Source organism: Hoplias malabaricus, chromosome 3 (assembly GCF_029633855.1).
Source record: "Hoplias malabaricus isolate fHopMal1 chromosome 3, fHopMal1.hap1, whole genome shotgun sequence".
Taxonomy (NCBI): Eukaryota; Metazoa; Chordata; class Actinopteri; order Characiformes; family Erythrinidae; genus Hoplias; species Hoplias malabaricus.
In genome coordinates, this window is record NC_089802.1 from 39,546,908 (window position 1) to 39,565,612 (window position 18,705).

General features: G+C 39.1%; 2 protein-coding genes across 2 annotated transcripts; both read left to right on the top strand.

The window, feature by feature from the left end:
- Window positions 1–6,884: 6,884 nt before the first annotated feature.
- On the top strand, window positions 6,885–11,556 carry LOC136691432 (odorant receptor 131-2-like). The gene is made up of 3 exons (XM_066663994.1): window positions 6,885–7,088; window positions 8,382–9,025; window positions 11,421–11,556. The coding sequence occupies exons 1-3, from the start codon at window positions 6,933–6,935 to the stop codon at window positions 11,554–11,556; spliced, it is 936 nt and encodes a 311-aa protein (XP_066520091.1). The 5' UTR covers window positions 6,885–6,932.
- Window positions 11,557–16,756: 5,200 nt separating this feature from the next.
- On the top strand, window positions 16,757–17,686 carry LOC136691433 (odorant receptor 131-2-like). Its single transcript, XM_066663995.1, has one exon. It carries the CDS (start codon window positions 16,757–16,759, stop codon window positions 17,684–17,686), a length of 930 nt encoding a protein of 309 aa, XP_066520092.1.
- Window positions 17,687–18,705: the final 1,019 nt, after the last annotated feature.

An 18,705-nucleotide genomic window follows, 5' to 3' on the forward strand; every position in this document is an offset into this window, starting at 1 on the left:
AAAAACAAAAAAACCCAATTCCCAGATAAAACGAAATGCATGGTGTAGCAACCGGCTCTAGCTCCACAGACGTGTCTGGAGTCAGCGCGCTGAGCCACGACTCTGTAAAAATTAGTCCGCAGTGTGCCCTGAGATCTCTGTGTGTTGCGCCTTACACCCTCCATCTTGTTATTGAATGACCGGATTTTTAAGAGTCTTTGCTTGGTAGAGGTTTTTCGTTAAGATTCCTAGCTTAATCCCTACCCCAGTCAATAACAATAATAAAAAAAAAACATAGCCATCCACACTTTTTCTTTCTTTCATGAAGCAGCCTACGTCTCATACACCTGTTACTATGGAAATACGTGGCACTACGGCGTTCTGACTAGCACTTTCAGGATGCTACATAACGTATATAAACCTGTTGTTGACAACTTCTGATGTTAGGCAGTTCCTTACAGATGTATGAACGATTCGCACTGGCAACGAAACTGTGTGTTAGTAGAGATAAATAAATACATATTTAATATCTGTTTCAAGTGGCTGGATTTCACTGGAAGCTGCAGTGTCCTGATGTGTTGACTGAGCCACAAAGACAATTGTGTATCATAAAACATTTGCAAAGGAGGGCAATGTATTTGCGAGGGAACGTAAAATCAATAGTCTCCCCCCCCCCCCCCCCCCAGTCCCTTTAGGGGCTCCGTAGAAAATCTCCCCCCATCTTGCACCTCATTCACACCTGACACTTCAAATATATATTAGCTAATAATCTGGAATGGAGTTTGTCTGTAGCTAACATTACATTTTCTACGATTACAATTCTCTGTTATAATGAACGTAGCTAATTTGACCAAACTGACCAATATCAATGATGAGAATCCCTGTCCATCTCTGTTTATATTTCCCTCCGTTCTCTTCTTTAAAAAGCATTACTCTGCTAACTAAAACTAACTAAAAAGTACCCGCAAGAAGCCCAAAACTGGACTTTGAGTTTACAATTGTTTGTACAGTTAAATTATCGTTCTCTACCTGGTGGTCTCTACTAATAATGCTAGGACTGACCCGTCCTTTCACCGGCAGCCTGTTTTACTTTGTTTTCTTCCCGCCTCTTCTCTCCTACCTTTCCCTCAGCCTCTTGCTTGTAAGCCGTCACAAAACTGGTGATATCTCAGGCTCCAATCCCCTCCAACGGACTAATTTGAGGGGGGGAAACGCCAGTTGACAGTATCTGCAACGATAAAACATTAACATTTTTTGGGAGCAAACAAGTGTGCAAATTCCACAGGAGTTATCTGGTTAAATGTTCGCGGCTATCATAACTACCACCAGCTATCTTGCTAAAAAGCAGTACCAAGACAATGTGGTTGGAAACGTTTAGAGCTGTATGATTAAAACATACATTTACTCATTACTTTTGTTCCAAAATCCCTAAAGTACGACGACGCTTGCAGCGTCTGAATACGTTTTGTCTCTTCCTTTTCGTCTCTTTCTCTCCGTCTCTGTTCTCGTCACCCCGCCCCCAGGGAACCGTTAGCCCAGTTCTTGCTAACCGCCCCACCCTCAACAAAATAATTTAAATAAATAAAACAATATTAATGCAAAACATCATCACCATCATCATCTTTTAAGCTTGTCCATTTCAGGGTCGCGGTGTAACAAAATAAAAAAAAACACAATTCTTTCTCTTTTTTTATTTGGACTAAAAGTATTCACTTGTCCTGTTTTTGTTTTGTAGTGAGGCCTACAACTGACGTTAAAAAAATTAATTGCACTATTGCCTAAAAGGGGGACAAAAACACGAATGTAATTTTGGAACAATCTAAGCTATATTTACGTTGTCAAAATAATAAAATAAGTGATAAATAAATGGTGTAAATAAGTTACTCACCTTTAGATGCTATTTGCAGTCCTCAGCCTACCCAGCTCACAATACAGTGAAATACTGTAAAGCTAGTTGCTTCATTGCTGCTTGCAGTCTGTTACCCAAGATACATTACAATACACAGTAAAATACTGTATTCAAAAATACATTACAATACAGTAGTAAACTCGCTACTGCATTTTTTTACAGTGTGTTTTGTATTCTTAAGACGGCAAGCATATACCTGTCAAATGGCTTGAAAATGTTGGTAACCCACTGATGGTAGGCCACTGCTGGTCCACCATTGGACCGCTCAGATTATTGCCCACTGAAGAACATCTCAGTAGTTTTTGATCTCCTAAAACTAATTTTAAATGATTTTAATGATTTCTTATTCTATAATTTTACATTTTGGTCATGGTATCTCACAACTGAATTTTGTTATGTTGTGTCAATATGGCATCAGAGTAATGTTTTGAAGACACTGCATTTTTGTTTCTTAACATTGCAGCTTGGGGCAGCACGATGGTGCTGCAGGTACTGTCGCTGTCACACAGCTCTAGGGTCCTGGAGCGGCAGGTGACTATGAGTAGTTTGGTGTGTTTTTCCTGTGTCCATGGGGGTTTCCTCCAGGTGTTCAGGTTTCCTTCCAAGGTCCAAAAACACATGTTGTTAGGTGAATTGTTCCTGCCTTGCTCCCAGTGATTCTTAGTAGGCTCAGGACCCACTGCGACCCTGAACTGGATTAGCGGTTACAGACAATGAATGAATGAATTAATTAATTTCAGTATGGTAGAGTATCAGAATGATTTTTGGAATTTTTTATAAAATTCAACTTGGGACTGCAACAGGTAGTGTCGCTGTCACACAAATCTAGGGTGCTGCAGCTGTAGGTTCGAACCCTGCTCCGCATGACTGTCTGTGATTAGTTGGGTGTGTTTTCCCTGTGTTCATGTGGGTTTTCTCCGGGTGCTCCAATTTGCACCCATGGTCCAAAAACACATGTTGGTAGCTCAATTGGCTACTCAAAACTGCCCATAGGTATAAGTGTGTGAATGAGTGTGTGAGTGTGTGTCGCACTGTGAAGGACAAGTGCCCCACTGATTCCAGGTAGGCTCCGGACCCACTGCAACCCTAAAGGGGATAAGCAGTTACATTTAATAAATGAATGAATGAATGAATATTGCATCTTAAACCAACTAAGTATATCCAATATTGTTAGAATGTCACATTTAGATTATGATGTTTATCATACACTGGGTTTTGATTACCAATACCTAACAAATAAATGTAGGTATTTTACATCAAGATGATGTTAAATTTGAAGTACTAAACCCCACGACCTAAAACCAACAAAATATCATATCTATTGATGTTAGTCTAATGTTTACCAGGCGTTGGGTTTTGGTCACCCTATATTATAACTTAAGGTTGGCGTTTTTTTTTTATATCAACTTGACATCAGGATGTGACGTTTGGAAAATGTTGGATTTTGGTTACATAACGTCATGACTTAAAATCAACAAATTTTCAACATCTATTGATGTTAGGATGGCACATTGAGCTGACGTTAAATTTCAGACGTTTATCAGACATTGAGATTTGGTCACCATACCTTACAACTTAATGTTGGTAATTTACGTCAATTTGACATCAGTATGTGACGGTTGGAAGATGTTGGATTTTGGTTACATAACATCACTACTTAAAACCAACAAATTTTCATCATCTATTGATGTTAGAATGGCATGTTGAACTGACGTTAGAAGACTGACATTTACAAGGTGTTGGGTTTTGGTCACCATACATTAAAGCTACTTGTTATTTCACGTCAGTTTGACATCTGAATGTGACGTTTGGACAATGTTGGATTTTGATTACATAACATCACAACTTAAAACCAACAAATTATCAACGTCTATTGATGTTCGGATGGCACATTGAGATGACATTAAAATTCAGACATTTATCAGATGTTGGGGTTTGGTCACCATACATCAAAAGTATTTGTTGTTATTTTACATCAGTTTGACATCAGAATGTGACGTTTGGACAATGTTGGATTTTGGTTACATAACATCACAACTTAAAACTAACAAATGTTCAACGTCTATTGATGTTAGAATGGCATGTTGAACTGATGTCAGAAGACTGACGTTTACAAGGTGTTGGGTTTTGGTCACTATGCATTAAAACTATTTGTTAGTATTTTATGTTAGAATGGCACATTGAGCTGACGTTATATTTCAGACGTTTATCAGGGATTTGGTCACCATACCTTACAACTAAATGTTGGTATTTTATGTCAATTTGACATCAGGATGTGACGTTTGGAAGATGTAGGATTTTGGTTACATAATATCACAACTTAAAACTAACAAATTATTGACATCTATTGACGTCTATTGATGTTAGAATGACACAATGAGCTCACGTTAAAATTCAGACATTTCTCAGACCTTGGGATTTGGTCACCATATCTTACAACTACATGTTGGTAATTTACGTCAATTTGACATCAAGATGTGACGTTTGGAAGATGTTGGATTTTGGTTACATAACAGCACCAATTAAACCCAACAAATTTTCAACGTCTATTGATGTTAGAATGGCAGGTTGAAATGAGGTTAAAATTCAGACGTTTATCAAACGTTGGGATTTGGTCACCATACCTTACAGGTTAATGTTGGTAATTTATGTCAATTTGACATCAGGGTGTGACATTTGGAAGATGTTGGATTTTGGTTACATAAAAGCACAAATTAAAACCAACACATTATCAACGTCTATTGATGTTAGAATGGCATGTTGAACTGATGTTAAAATTCAGACATTTATCAGACGTTGGGATTTGGTCACCATACCTTACAGCTTAATGTTGGTAATTTACGTCAATTTGACATCAGGATGTGACATTTGGAAGATGTTGTATTTTGGTTACATAATATCACTACTTAAAACCAACAAATTATCAACGTCTATTGATGTTAGAATGGCAGGTTGAACTGACGTTAAAATTCAGACGTTTATCAGACGTTGGGATTTGGTTACCATACCTTACAGCTTAATGTTGGTAATTTACGTCAATTTGACATCAGAATGTGACATTTGGAAGATGTTGGATTTTGGTTACATAACATCACAACTTAAAACCAACAAATTATCAACGTCTATTGATGGTAGAATGGCCGGTTGAACTGACGTTAAAATTCAGACGTTTATCAGACGTTGGGATTTGGTCACCATACCTTACAGCTTAATGTTGGTAATTTACGTCAATTTGACATCAGGATGTGACATTTGGAAGATGTTGGATTTTGGTTACACAACATCACTACTTAAAACCAACAAATTATCAACGTCTATTGATGTTAGAATGGCAAGTTGAACTGACTTTAAAATTCAGACGTTTATCAGACGTTGGGATTTGGTCACCATACCTTACAACTAAATGTTGGTATTTTACGTCTATTTGACATGAGGATATGAAGTTTGTTAGACGTTGGATTGTGGTTACATAATATCATGACTTAAAACTAACAAAATATCAGTGTCATATGTCGTCAGTTTCTTACGTCAGTTTAACATCGGTATTAGACGTTACCCTGACGTAAAATTTTGGTCATCCGACGTCACGACCAACATTCAACCACATATCAATGTCTTTTGACGTTGGTGGCCAGCTGGGTTTTTTCATTGTCCACAACAAGCAAATGCAGCTCAAACAATGATAAGATGGGACACTCCACAATGATTCTTTTGATCCAGATGGGAGTAGCTTTATGCTGTGAGTGTTTGGGGCCTTTTAATCAGTGGCCTATGTTACTGTGAAGTGTAGAGAATCTGAAGATGATTTTGTGACCTTGAGCTATCTTTCCAGGACAGGCACTGACTGAACAAAGCAGTGAGAACAGCAGTCTGGGGTTGCTAGCCAGGCAACTGTTGCCTCCATGGTAAGTAATGTAGAAAGTGTTTTCCATAGAGAGACGCTAAATTAGTGATGAAAGACAACTATGTTTTTCCATTATAATATGGCATTCACTGTTCATGTTATCAGTTTGGGGCTACTGAGTGCACGTATAATAAAAGCAGTATTCCTTTGACCTATAGCAGCATTGCTGTCCCTGGGACATTAAGCTGAAAAGGTGAAGAACAATTTCCCCATGGAGACTGTTCATCAATCTGACATCACTGACACTCACAGTATAAAAGTGCCATTGTAGATCTACTCTTACAGCTCAGGCCAATGAAACCTAACAGGTAGGGTCTATCACATAGCAAATCTGTGAACAAATCCATTTTATGCACTTTTAATATCTGTGAACACAAGCCAGTGTATGCCAGTTGTTTATAAAAACTTTGTATTTTAAAAAATGTATATTTTTCAGAAGGATATCAATTATTATTAACTGTAAAAAAGTGTATTCCATGATTCATTTTACATATCTAATTATTCTGCATTTCCATTATTAGGATATTTGAACACATATAAGTCAGCAAGAGATAATGTAAAAAAGAAAAATGCAGATACAGTATTAATGTTCTGACAGTGAAAAAGCTATAACATGTATACCTACAGATTATTGGAGCATATATGAATGGCACATTTATGTGTGGATGATTTGTCTAATTTTTTTTATGAGTGTAATCTGATGGTGTGTTATTGCAGTGTTGTTTGTGCAAACTGACTCTGGATATTCAGCATGTTTATGTTAAATCAGTATGATTCAGTAAGAGAAGACCACTGCACTACAATATTAGAGAAGAGTAGAGTAGTTCAGATCCTGGGCTGATAGATGCTGGATGTTCTGAGGTGTTCATCTGACCAGATTTGGTCTTTTTATTATTTTGCTGTAGACAATATTTTACCAAGGTAAAAACACTTGCACTGTGTATATGTCTGGGATGCTCAGCACAGTTTTGCAGTTTCCAGAAAATATTTATCTTGTTTCTGTATAAATCAATGTTTATATTTTATTTCCAGATCATGAACCTCTCCTCTGGTTCTGAGTATGACAATCTCTCGCTGTCTATCCAGAGTGCCGTGCCTAAGGACAGCTTCAGTGCTGCACTCGCCAAGAATATTGTGGCCATGCTGGTGTGGCTGACCCTCAGCATCATCAACGGAAGCATGGTGTCCACCTTCCTCCGGCACAGCTTCTTCTACGAGGACCCACGCTACATCATGTTCATTTACATGGTCATCAATGACGCTGTGCAGCTGACTCTTGTCACTGGGCTCTATGTGGTGAGTGTCCAAACTGTTTTATCTGTAATATTATCCAACTTTGGATGGATGGACATTTTCGCTTGCTTAATAATCAGCTAAGGAAATGCCGCATTTCTTATAAAATATAAAATTATTCTCCTTATAATAATTTTTTATTTTTTATGTTTAGTGCATACTATATTTCACAACTTTGTTTCTTCTTCCCAGGTATCAGCACTGACTCATGTTTGATTATAGCATTTATTTATTTATTTATTTTAGATATTACCACTGATTCTTGTTTGTATATGGTTATTTATTGTTTTTCCCCCATTATGCACAGGATGTGATCAAAGTCCTTGCCTGTTATACCCTTGCCCATTGTCTCCTCCAGTAATGGCACACTAAAGTATGCAGAAGTGTGTTTTTGATGTTTATTGTTCAGACCTTTGCACACAAAGTACAGCCCATGTAGATGTTGTCAGTGATCTGTCCATTTTGTCCTCCAGTAATAACACACTAAAGAATGCAGAAGTGTGGTCTCCACAGAGGATGTGTTAACTAATATGTGTTTGAAAATCAACCAAACATTTTATTTTGACCAATGATTATCCTCACTGGTCTATATTTTAGTCTCCTCCAGGAATACATATATTCACTGCAACAAAAATTTAACCCAAACAAGTAACATCCTACACTAAAGTGTGAAGTGTACATATTTTCACTTTAAAAAAACAGAACATGTAATTCCTCCTTTAAGATCCTGCAGTATTAACAAGTGTTTTCTTCTGAAGGTGAATTATGAATTCTTCAACATCCTGCCATATTAATCATCAGCTCTCATTTTCTCCAGAATGTGAACTGTCTTCTATAACACCTACTAACACTTCGTGTTTTTTTCCTGAATGTTAGATTGTGTTTTACAGTCAGTAAGATCTTGTCCTCGGCCAGTTTTCTGCTTATCACATAGATTAACCAACAAAATTCATTCTTTTTTAAAACTCACACACAGTGTGTCTGTCTGAAATGTTCTGTCCTTCTTTGTCTTCACTTGTCCTAAAATGTGCACAAGCACATCATCACTGTCCAAAGAAAAACATTTTATAGGAGAATGAAACAAGCTTCTGAACTTTCAATGGAAATTAACGTAATTTTGGAGCATTTCTAGTGGTCCATTCATCATGAAATATTTACACAATGTGAAGTACAGTTACTGTATTTGAATACTGTTTGAATCCACAAAAATTGAGAAACGTTTTTCTTTGGAGAGCAACGATACATATATTCACTTAAAAAATCAACCATCTGCGGTTGCCTTTCTTTCTCCTGTAGGTGAGCTATGCCTTCTCTAAGATCCTGGCCTCATCCTGCTGCCTGCTCGTCATGACTGCGATCATGACCACTCGCTCCACACCATTGATCCTGGCCGGGATGGCAGTGGAGCGCTATGTTTCCATCTGTTTCCCTCTGCACTATGGACACATGTGCACAGTGCAAAGAACTGCATGGTTGGTGAGTGTTATCCTGGTGCTGAGTGCAGCTCCACCCCTCACTGACCTCTTCATCACCGTTACCAAGAAGCCTGCCTCCTTTTTTCAGACATCCATCTTTTGTGACCACTCCATTCTTTTCCGTGACCCCTCGATCTACTACAAAAACTGTGCCTTTGACAGCCTGTACTTCTCGTTCGTCTTCTTAGTGCTGCTCTACACCTACTGCAAGATCATGCTGGCAGCCCGGGCTGCCTCCACTGACCTGGTGTCAGCGAAAAAAGCCCGCAACACAGTGCTGTTGCATGGCGTTCAGCTGCTGCTGTGTCTGCTGGCCTTTGTGGTTCCCTCCATGCAGGCTCCTCTAATCCAGCTCTTCCCCCAGAACAGCCTGGAGATACGCTACGTCAACTTCCTGCTCGTCTACATCATCCCACGCTTCCTAAGCCCTGTCATCTATGGTTTCCGGGATGAAAATTTCAGAAGGTACTGGATCAGGCACCTCACTCAAAGGATCCGTAGGGTGAAGCCAGACAAGCACCTACCGTAGAAACCAAAATTAAACACTGATCTAATGTTTCTTCTAAAGTAATGGTATTATTAGGGCATTTGCCTCAGTAACAGCTTCCCATTGTCTTTAATACTTGAAAAACATGAAAGCCCTCAGGAAAATTAAAACCCCTTTTTCCTTTCTTTCTTCATTATTGATTTGTTTATTCATTGTTTGTTTGTCTAAAATGGAGTTTTTGGGATATGCTAATTTTGGGAGTCTGTACTGGGAGCCAGTGTACATCATGCAAAATAGAAAATCAATTATCAACAGAATTGGCTCTCGTAAGCTTTGCACAGGACAGTCCTTTGCACTGTGTAAATGCGTTACATTTTTTTTTTTAATACATCCATATCTTTTTTGCACAAAAACCCTAAATTTAAGTTAGGATATGAAGGTGAATTTTTTTTTTTTCAGAGGAGTGTAATCTATTAATCCGTACAAACATCCCAAGGCATGCTAGGGTTTAAAAATTGGTTTCTAAAATATTACTTTCTAATTCATGCTTTAAAATTAAACCAGGAGTAAATTAGGTGTTTAAATTGAACAAATGAGTGTTGGTGTACATTGTGGGAGATAGGAATCAGAACAGTTTGATAAGATGTTAATAACATTTCTGAAAATAATATATGTATGCTTTTCATTTCATTTGCTGTAGCATGTTAGCTTGATCTTGTGATCTGAAACTTGGCTGCGAAGTAAAACAGTTTTATATAATTTCATACAATGTGCAATGATGTAAATTTATAAGTATATTTATGTATTTGTTTATTTTTACTGTCAATTTTTAAATAATTAAAAAGACTCTACTTTTTACTGGCTCTTGTGTTTCATATGCAAGCACAGGGCATAGAGTTGATGTGTACTAGCCAGAACAAGCTACAGCATATCTCATGTAAATCAAAACCTACAAACTGTTTATATTAATGTCTATCAGATTGTGATATATATTGCCCATTTATCTCCAAAACAGTAAATGTATAGGAGAGGGAAAAACATACCATATTTTAATTTTAATTTTATTTTACCATAAGTTAATGCAAAAATATTTTATTCCAAATAATTTTGAAGCATTTGTATTGGTTCATTCATCATGAAATGTACATACAATATGAAGGACAGCAGCTGTGTTCAAATGATGCAGTAAATTAAAAACCCACCTAAATGGAGATAGATGTTTTACTTTGGACTCTGCTATATATAGGTTAAGCCCCATTAGGACTGGATTAGATTTACCTGTGGACATGGGTTTTCAAGTACGTGTTTCTGATGCAAGTGAAATTCCTGAGCATTTCACCTACTGTGAAACCATCAGTGAAAACTACCCCAGGTTATATTAATCCAGTCTGAATTGGCATGTGAGTGAATATTCCATCATATCTTGGGGATTAATTAGTTTATATTTTCCCCTCTTTCAAGAATTATTCTGACCCTCGATTCTCCATGTTGGTTTTGTGGAGAATGCATTTCATCTGAGGTACTCATGCTGCATTCAAGTGGTGTTGGTTTTATTGGAACCATGAACACCCTCTAAAGTCGGAAGCTGAAGCTCTTTACATTCTTTACATTTTTACATTTAATGTCAATACTCTATCTTACTTCTGTGAAGCTGATTTATGACAACATCAGTTGTAAAAAGCGCTATACAAATAAATTTGTTTTGATTTGATTTGATCTGTAAAAAGGCTAAAATAAACATGACACCTTGGGAGTATGCATGTTTTTAACCCCCAAAAAACAATGTATTTGTGAGAAAATTTTGTTTGTACAAATTCACTTGCTGATTTGCAAATGTTAATACAAAGTAATAAGAGTGTGTGAAAGTATTTTGCACCATATTCACCGTAAGCGTATGATGTTGTTTGTAGTTATGTCTATAGAATTGGATTTGTGCATTTGCAATGAATAATTTATGTGGGTGTAATTGAAGTCATGTAATATTTTTGAGAGTCAGACCATGCCCGAACTCCTCTTCTCAGCATTATATATACCCTGCAAACTTATTTCCACGTTGGACAAACGTTCTTTAACCCCCCACCCCAGTCCCTTTTGGGGCTCCATACAACACAAAATATTTAAAACTTATAACTCTTTATAATAATATATATCCATTCATCCATCCATTTTCCAACGCTTATCTGAGTCCGGGTCATGGGGGAAGCAGTCTAAGTAAAGAAACCCAGACCTTGCTCTCCCCAGCCACTGATTCCAGCTCCTCTGGGGTTATACTGAGGCATTCCCAGGCCAGTCGACACATGTAGTCTCTCCAGCGTGTTCTTGGTCTGCCCTGGGGCCTCCTCCCCATTGGACATCCTCAGAACACCTTATCAGGAAGGTGTCCAGAAGGCATCCAGACCAGATGCCCAAACCACCTCAACTGGCTCCTCTCGACATGGAGGAGCAGCGGCTCCACTCCGAGTCTCTCCCGGATGTCCGAGCTTTTTCAGTCACTACCCAAAGCTCATGACCATAGGTGAGGGTTAGGACGTAGATTAAATGGTAAATTGAGAGCTTTGCTTTTCTGGTCAGAGCCCGCATTACTGCTGATGCTGCACCGATCCATCTGTCAATCTTCCGCTCCATTTTTCCGTCACTCATGAACAAGACCCCAAGTTATTTAAACTCCTACACTTGAGGCAGGATCTCACTTCCAACCTGGAAAGAGCACTCCACCCTTTTCTGACTGAGTACCATGGACTCAGATTTGGAGGTGTTGATCCTCATCCCTACTGGTTCACACTTGGGTGCAAAGTGGTCCAGCAAGAGCTGGAGGTCCCGGCTCGATGAAGCCAACAAGGCCACATCATCCGCAAAGGCAGACATGGAATCTTGAGACCACCAAACCGGACCCCGTCACAATTCATAAATATTATGAACAGAACCGGTGACAATGGGCAGCCCTGAAAGAGTCCAACTCTCACTAGAAACCAGCCAAACTTTCTGCCAGCCATATAAACCAGTTCTGTTTATACAGGGACTGGATGGCTCATACCGCGACCCTGAAATGGAAAAGCGGAATAGAAGATGATGATGATGATGGATGGCTCATAGCAAAAAGCCCAGTACCCCATACTCCCAGTGCACCCCCCACAAGATATCCTGAGGGACATGGTCGAATGCCTTCTCCAGATCCACAAAACATATGTAGGCTGGTTGAGCAAACTCCTACGCATCCTCCAGGATCCTAGGGGTAAAGGGCTGGTCCTGTGTTGTCATTCTATCAGTCTGATTCAAGTCTTCTCAAGTACCTCCACATAGACCTTACTGGGGGAGGCTGAGGAGTTTGATCCCCCTATAGTTGGAACACACCCTCCGATCCCCCTTCTTAAAAAGGGGTACCACCACCCCAGTCTGCTAGTCCAGAGGCACTGCCCCCGATGTTCAACCGATGTTGCAAAGACGTGTTAGCCAGGACAGTCCCACAACATCCAGAGCCTTGAGGAACCCGGGGTGAACCTCATCCACCCCCAGGGCCCTACCACCAAGGAGTTTTCCTACTACCTCAGCCACCTCAGCCCCAGTGATAGACAAGCCATCCCCAGTATCCCTCTACTTCCTCTGTGGAAGACGTGCTGGTGGGATTGAGAAGATCCTCAAAGAATTCCTTCCACTGCCTAATGAAGTCCCCACTCGAGGTCAACAACTCCCCACCCCCACCATATACATTGTGGTGGACAACTGTTTTCCCCTGCAGAGTCACCTGATGACTTGCCAGAATCTTCTCAGAGCCAACCGAAAGTTGTTTTCCATGTTTCCATGTCACCAAATTCCTCCCACACTCGAGTTTTTGCCTCAGCGACAGCTGAAGCCACAAGCCGTTTGGCTCTTTGGTACCTGTCAGCTGCCAATCAGGCTTGATAGGACTCTTTCCTCAGCTTGACAGCCCCCCTCACCTGGGGTGTCCATCACTGAGTGCTGGGATTGCCACCCTGACAGGCACCGACAACATTGCAACCACAGCTCCGTTCAGCTGCCTCAATAATGGAGGTCCGGAACATGGCCCATTTGGACTCAATGTCACCAGCCTCTCCTGGGATGCAGTTGAAGCTCTGCCGGATGTGGGAGTTGAAGATCTTTCTGACAGGTTCCTCTGCCAAAGGTTCCCAGCAAACCCTCAACACATGTTTAGGCCTGCCAGGTCTGTCCAGCATCCTCCCCCACCATCTGATCCAACTCACCACAAGGTAGTGATAAGTTGACAGCTCAGCACCTCTCTTCACCTGAGTGTCCAGAACATATGGCCGCAGGTCCAATGATAATTACTATAAAGTCGATTATCGAAATGCGGCGTAGGGTATCCTGATGCCAGGTGTACTTGTGGACACTCTTATGTTCGAACATAGTGTCCGTAATGAATAAACTGTGATGGGCACAGAAATCCAATAACTGAATACCACTCGGGTCTGTCATTACCCACGTGAGCATTGAAGTCCCCCAGCAGAACAATGGAGTCCCTAGAATTAGTACTCTCCAGCACCCCTTCTAGGGTCCCCAAGACGTCCCGGTACTCCAAACTGCTGTTCGGTGCATAAGCACAAAGAACCGTCAGCCTCTCAACTTTGCGCTCCAGCTCAGGCACTTTTCCCACCAGAGAGGTATCGTTCCATGTTCCAAGAGCCAGTTTCAGTAACCGAGGGTCAGAACGCCAAGGTCCCCGTCCTCGGCTGCCACCCGATCCACAATGCATCAGACCCGGATTACTACCTCTCCCACAGGTGGTGGGCCCATGGGAAAGTAGACCCAAGTTGCTTCTTCGGGCTGAGCCCAGCCAGATCCCATGAGTGAAAGTCTGGCCACCAGGCGCTCGCTGAGGAGCTGCCTGTGTGCATTAAGGTTAACCAACTGCAATACGGTCTTATACTTAATCTCATAGGTTAGTTGTGTGGTTGTTCAGCTGCTATGCCAATCAAATTTGTGTGCATTAAAAATGCAGTTTCCTTGGTCCTAGCTTCAAAATATTATTTTGTGGCCTCAATATATAATATTGTGGCCTCAATATATTATGTAATGTTAATATATATTAACAAATAATATATAATAACTTGATAAATAAACCCACCATGTCACTTTAGGGGCTCCATATTTAGAAATATTTTTCCTGTTCAAATAGGCATAAATCTAAACAAATACCTTAGTACCCACATATCAGTGGTTTATGCAACGTAAAGTATTTATTTACTTCATGATTGTAGGATATATCTTCAAAAATTGAAACCAAAGAAATGTTTTTATGACATTTAACAGCTGTGTTCAGGATTAATTTTTATTGTATAAACCCAGTTCGATTGTAATATCACTAATATTATTTTATACACATTTCTGTCAGTGTTGCAATTACTTATACAACTTTGCAATTTGTACGGTTAATAAAAGGTGTCTGATTCAACTCTAGCCCCTTGCACTTCAGTTTTTGTCGGTGATTAATGGGTAGTATGTATTTAAGTGTTTGCATTCTGAATTCTTATTTTAAAACAATATATAATTTCTTTATTGTGGAATCCTTATTATATAAATATTAATATATGAAATTATGAATAAATACGAAAGTAACCAAAATGTTCTTATTTTTTTGTTTGTTTGTTTGTTTTTCAACAATAATTTCATGTAAAATTCTTTATCTTCAAATAGCTGTTTCTCCAAGTTGCTGAAACCCAGGAGCTGAATCTGTGGCCACGCCCAAATTCATGACCATATAGTGAGGTTTTTACCTACTATTACATGCTTTTTCAAGTGTAGATGCCTTCTCAAAGCTCCACTTTTGAAACTGAATGTCCTGTGTTTTTTTTTTTTTTTTTTTTGTAGGACAGTCCAATGCCATGTCTCTATCCTCTAACTCTGAAAAAGTTTTTTGGAATCTTTCTCAAATCTGAAAGATGTAGAAGAGTACAAAGACATTGGGATGAGTAAAGTGACTCTTACACGAAGAGCCCTGGGACATGGGACCCCTGTTATGGCTACAGACAGTAGTGAGAAGCGGAGCAGCATATGGCAGAGAGGGAAGTTAGCTTGCAGTTAACATTGTGTTCTACATTGGCTGCTCTTTGTATTCTCTCTACCATCTGCAGCTGGAGCTGCAGCTAGATTCACCTGTCTTGGCTGAAACGGCTTAAGTGTAAGACTAATACGTTTGTTGTTTAAATTGATGCTGTCAGCGATTAATGTGCATGTTTGAAACACTCAGACAGGGTGGGATCTCACAAAAATCGAGGGTTTACACACACTGAAATATTGACCTTATTCAAACCAATTAAGAATATTTCTGAAGAGCCTATTGCTCTGTATTCTTGTTTCAGATGACCAGAGATTGTGCAAACTCTGTGGATAATCATCTTGTGAATTTGGGGAGGACAAGGTTGCATGCCAGCAGATGACAGATGATTTCAGAATAGATTGGTGTGTGAAAGCTGGACTGTTGTCTTCATCATGTACTCATCTCAGGGGCTGAAAAGTTGGAACTTAGTGGGAGCTTCAATACCTGTGTCCTCCATGGGCTGATGAGAGACTGTGAGTAACACACTCTTCCTGTATATGGCTGGCATGGATTTTCATATTAATTCCAGGTGTTTCATACTGAGGGGACCATGCTGACTGCTGTGGCATAGGTTAAGCATCTGCAATTTGGCTTTCTAATGCTCCATAGACATTCGTGCTAAAGCTATCTCATGCCAGCTGCTGCTGGAATGAAGCTGCTTATGTTTCTTAGAGATATTCCAGATAGAGTCCAGAACCATCGTGGCCCTGAACTAGGTATGTGATCACAGGCAATGAATGAATCGATCTTAGCACCAGCCAGGCAGTCATAAGTCATATAACATTATGGTACTTCTATATGTAACTGTGGTTATGTAAATAGTTGATAACTGACAGGGTTCATGGTCACCTTGGGTTGTGTGAACCCATGTCCCGGATGAAGTAAAATATGTGCCAGCAGTTCAAAAAATACATGGTTACACTTTGGGTCACATGGGTGATTTTGTTGGGATATAAACTCTCTGTTCTCTGAGGCATGGTAGAGGAACTTCATCTTAGCAGTGCCCTCACAGTAATAGTTTACATTTGTAACTTGCATTCACAAGTTTAAACACCATTCACTATAATTAGGTCAAAGGGAGTTACTACTAGATAAATAAATGACTACTATGGCTTTCTCAGGAAAAGCATGATGGTAAGCAGATAAATTAAAATGACTAGTATATGTCTTAAGACTTGTTCCTCTGTTTAATCACTAGGTCAGCTGATTTTGTTAAAGAAATTGTATCATTATACTATTAAGATATTACCTGTAATTTACACCAGAGTGCAATACAATATTAGAAATTAGAAAATTTTGCATTTATTCACTTAAATATAAAGTGTTGTGTGCTGCTTGTATAATTCTCAGGGTTAGAAGTACATGTTTACATTCTGTGGTCTGTTGAAATTAGTCCCATGCCAAAAACCCAGCTCCTCCCCACACACAATTCATGCATCAAAAATCCGCCCACACACTACTCACTTAAACTATATAAACCTCTCAGTCAGCCTCTGTTTGGACTAACTGTACCAGGAAGCCAGCCTGTCTGCTTTTTATATACTTCTGTTTATGAGTTAGTTACTCCTGAAGAGAATAACCTATTTTTTTGTCTCCAAAGACTTCACTCCGGAAGTTTTTTCTCACACCACACACAATGAACTCATCACTGCTTCAACTCGGCACCTCAGGTTTTGAAGAAACTTTGATCAGATCTGCAATCATTATTATTTTAGGATTTTCCATCATCTGTATCAATGGAACATTTGTTTTCACATTCTTCAAAAGTTCTATCTTCTACAGAGATCCAAGATATATTTTGTACGTGCATTTAGTCATGAATGACATTCTTATGGTCGGTGTCTCAGTGAGTCTGTATGTGATGTCATTTAGCTTGCAAAATGTAAACTTATGCGTCTGTTGCTTGTTACTCTTCATAGCCTCAACCACTCACAAGAACACACCACTGAACTTGGCTGGAATGGCAGTAGAGCGATACATTGCCATCTGTAAACCTCTGCATCACCCTCAGATCTGTACAGTGCGTAGAACCTATGTCCTCATCTGTTTAATATGGGGAGCTGGATGCATTCCGCCTCTGACAGACTTAATTATTGCCCTCATCATTCGTCCTTTTTCCATTTTCGACAGCATCACTTACTGTGCGTCATCATTTCTGTACAGCTCTCTTTACCATGAGCAGAGGAACATGGCTGTACAGTGCATTTATATGTCACTTGTATGGATTATTATTTTCTTCACCTATTGCAGAGTGCTGGTCACAGCTAGAAAAATGTCAACGGACAAAGTGTCAGCTAAAAAGGCCCAGAGCACCATTCTTTTGCACGGAGTGCAGCTGTTGCTTTGTATGTTGTCCTACACCACTCCTGTGCTTGACATCATTCTTGTCCTTATCATCCCAACTCAGAAAAGAAATATTGTATTTTGTACATACTTGCTCACAAGCATCGTGCCACGGCTGCTGAGCCCCTTGATTTATGGCATTAGAGATCAAACATTTGTCAAACACTTGAGAAAAAACTTCCTAGGAAAAATATTAGTTGTGAGGATTGAATCTGGCAAATAATGACAGTGATAAAAATTACATTTTGGGACATATGAAATGGTCACGGCACATTTAGCTGCATGGTTAATTTAAAATAGCTGTTTAATGTATATTTTCACTAAGATAAATAGTTGAAAATGTTATTTTTTTAAAATATTTTCTCAAAGTTGCTTGTATTTCAAACTACTAAATACTAATCTCATTATAGACAGATGTTTGTATAAAGATATTGTGTATGATATTGGTTCCCAAACTGTTACATCTCCTCCCCCTTTAGTGTATTAAATCTCCAGCTGTGCATAAACTTTAATATTCATATATTGGGTTTTATTAGATGCATGATATGATATTCTTTAACATATCAAATATGTTTATGATGTGATAAAAAAACATGTCATATGTCAAACAGTCAACAAGTAGAAAATGAAAACAGAATGTGAACTAATGTGCTAATTCACATGCTATGATCCCATCAGCCAAAATATTAAAATTACCTGCTTGTTTCTATACTCATCCTATTTATCAACTCCACTTACCATGCAGAGCAACATAGGTTTACAGTCTTTCTTTGTGTATTTATACACATGTATACACAGGTACTGGCCCCCCATGCACAATTCTGTTCTGCACCACATTCTGACTGTGATATTTGGTGCAAAAATGTTAGCGCAGAGATTGTGTAATGTCTGATCAAAAAAAGAATTTGAGACTTGTATCCACATATTTGATAGATTAAGTAATTGATTTGTGATTATGCAAGACAACTATCCAAGAAAAATAACCCTCAAAAATCAATGTATTTGTGAGTAAATGTTTGCACAAATTCACTTACTGATTTGCAAATGCTAATATAATGTAATAAGAGTGTGTGAAAGTGTTTTGCACCATATTCATCGCTGCAACTGTAGCAAAAAATGTAAGCATATAATGTTGTTTGTACTTGAGTCTATAGAATTGGATTTGTGCACTTGCAATGCATAATTTGTGTGGATGTAACTGAAGTTATGTAATACTTTTGAGAGTAGCACCATGTCCAAACT

Coding starts and splice junctions, on each gene's coding strand:
- LOC136691432 (XM_066663994.1), top strand. CDS start 6,933: ATGCTGGTGTGGCTGACCCTCAGCATCATCAACGGAAGCATGGTGTCC. Junction 7,089..8,381: donor TTGTCACTGGGCTCTATGTG/GTGAGTGTCCAA, acceptor TTTCTCCTGTAG/GTGAGCTATGCCTTCTCTAA. Junction 9,026..11,420: donor CGGGATGAAAATTTCAGAAG/GTACTGGATCAG, acceptor ACACCTTATCAG/GAAGGTGTCCAGAAGGCATC.
- LOC136691433 (XM_066663995.1), top strand. CDS start 16,757: ATGAACTCATCACTGCTTCAACTCGGCACCTCAGGTTTTGAAGAAACT.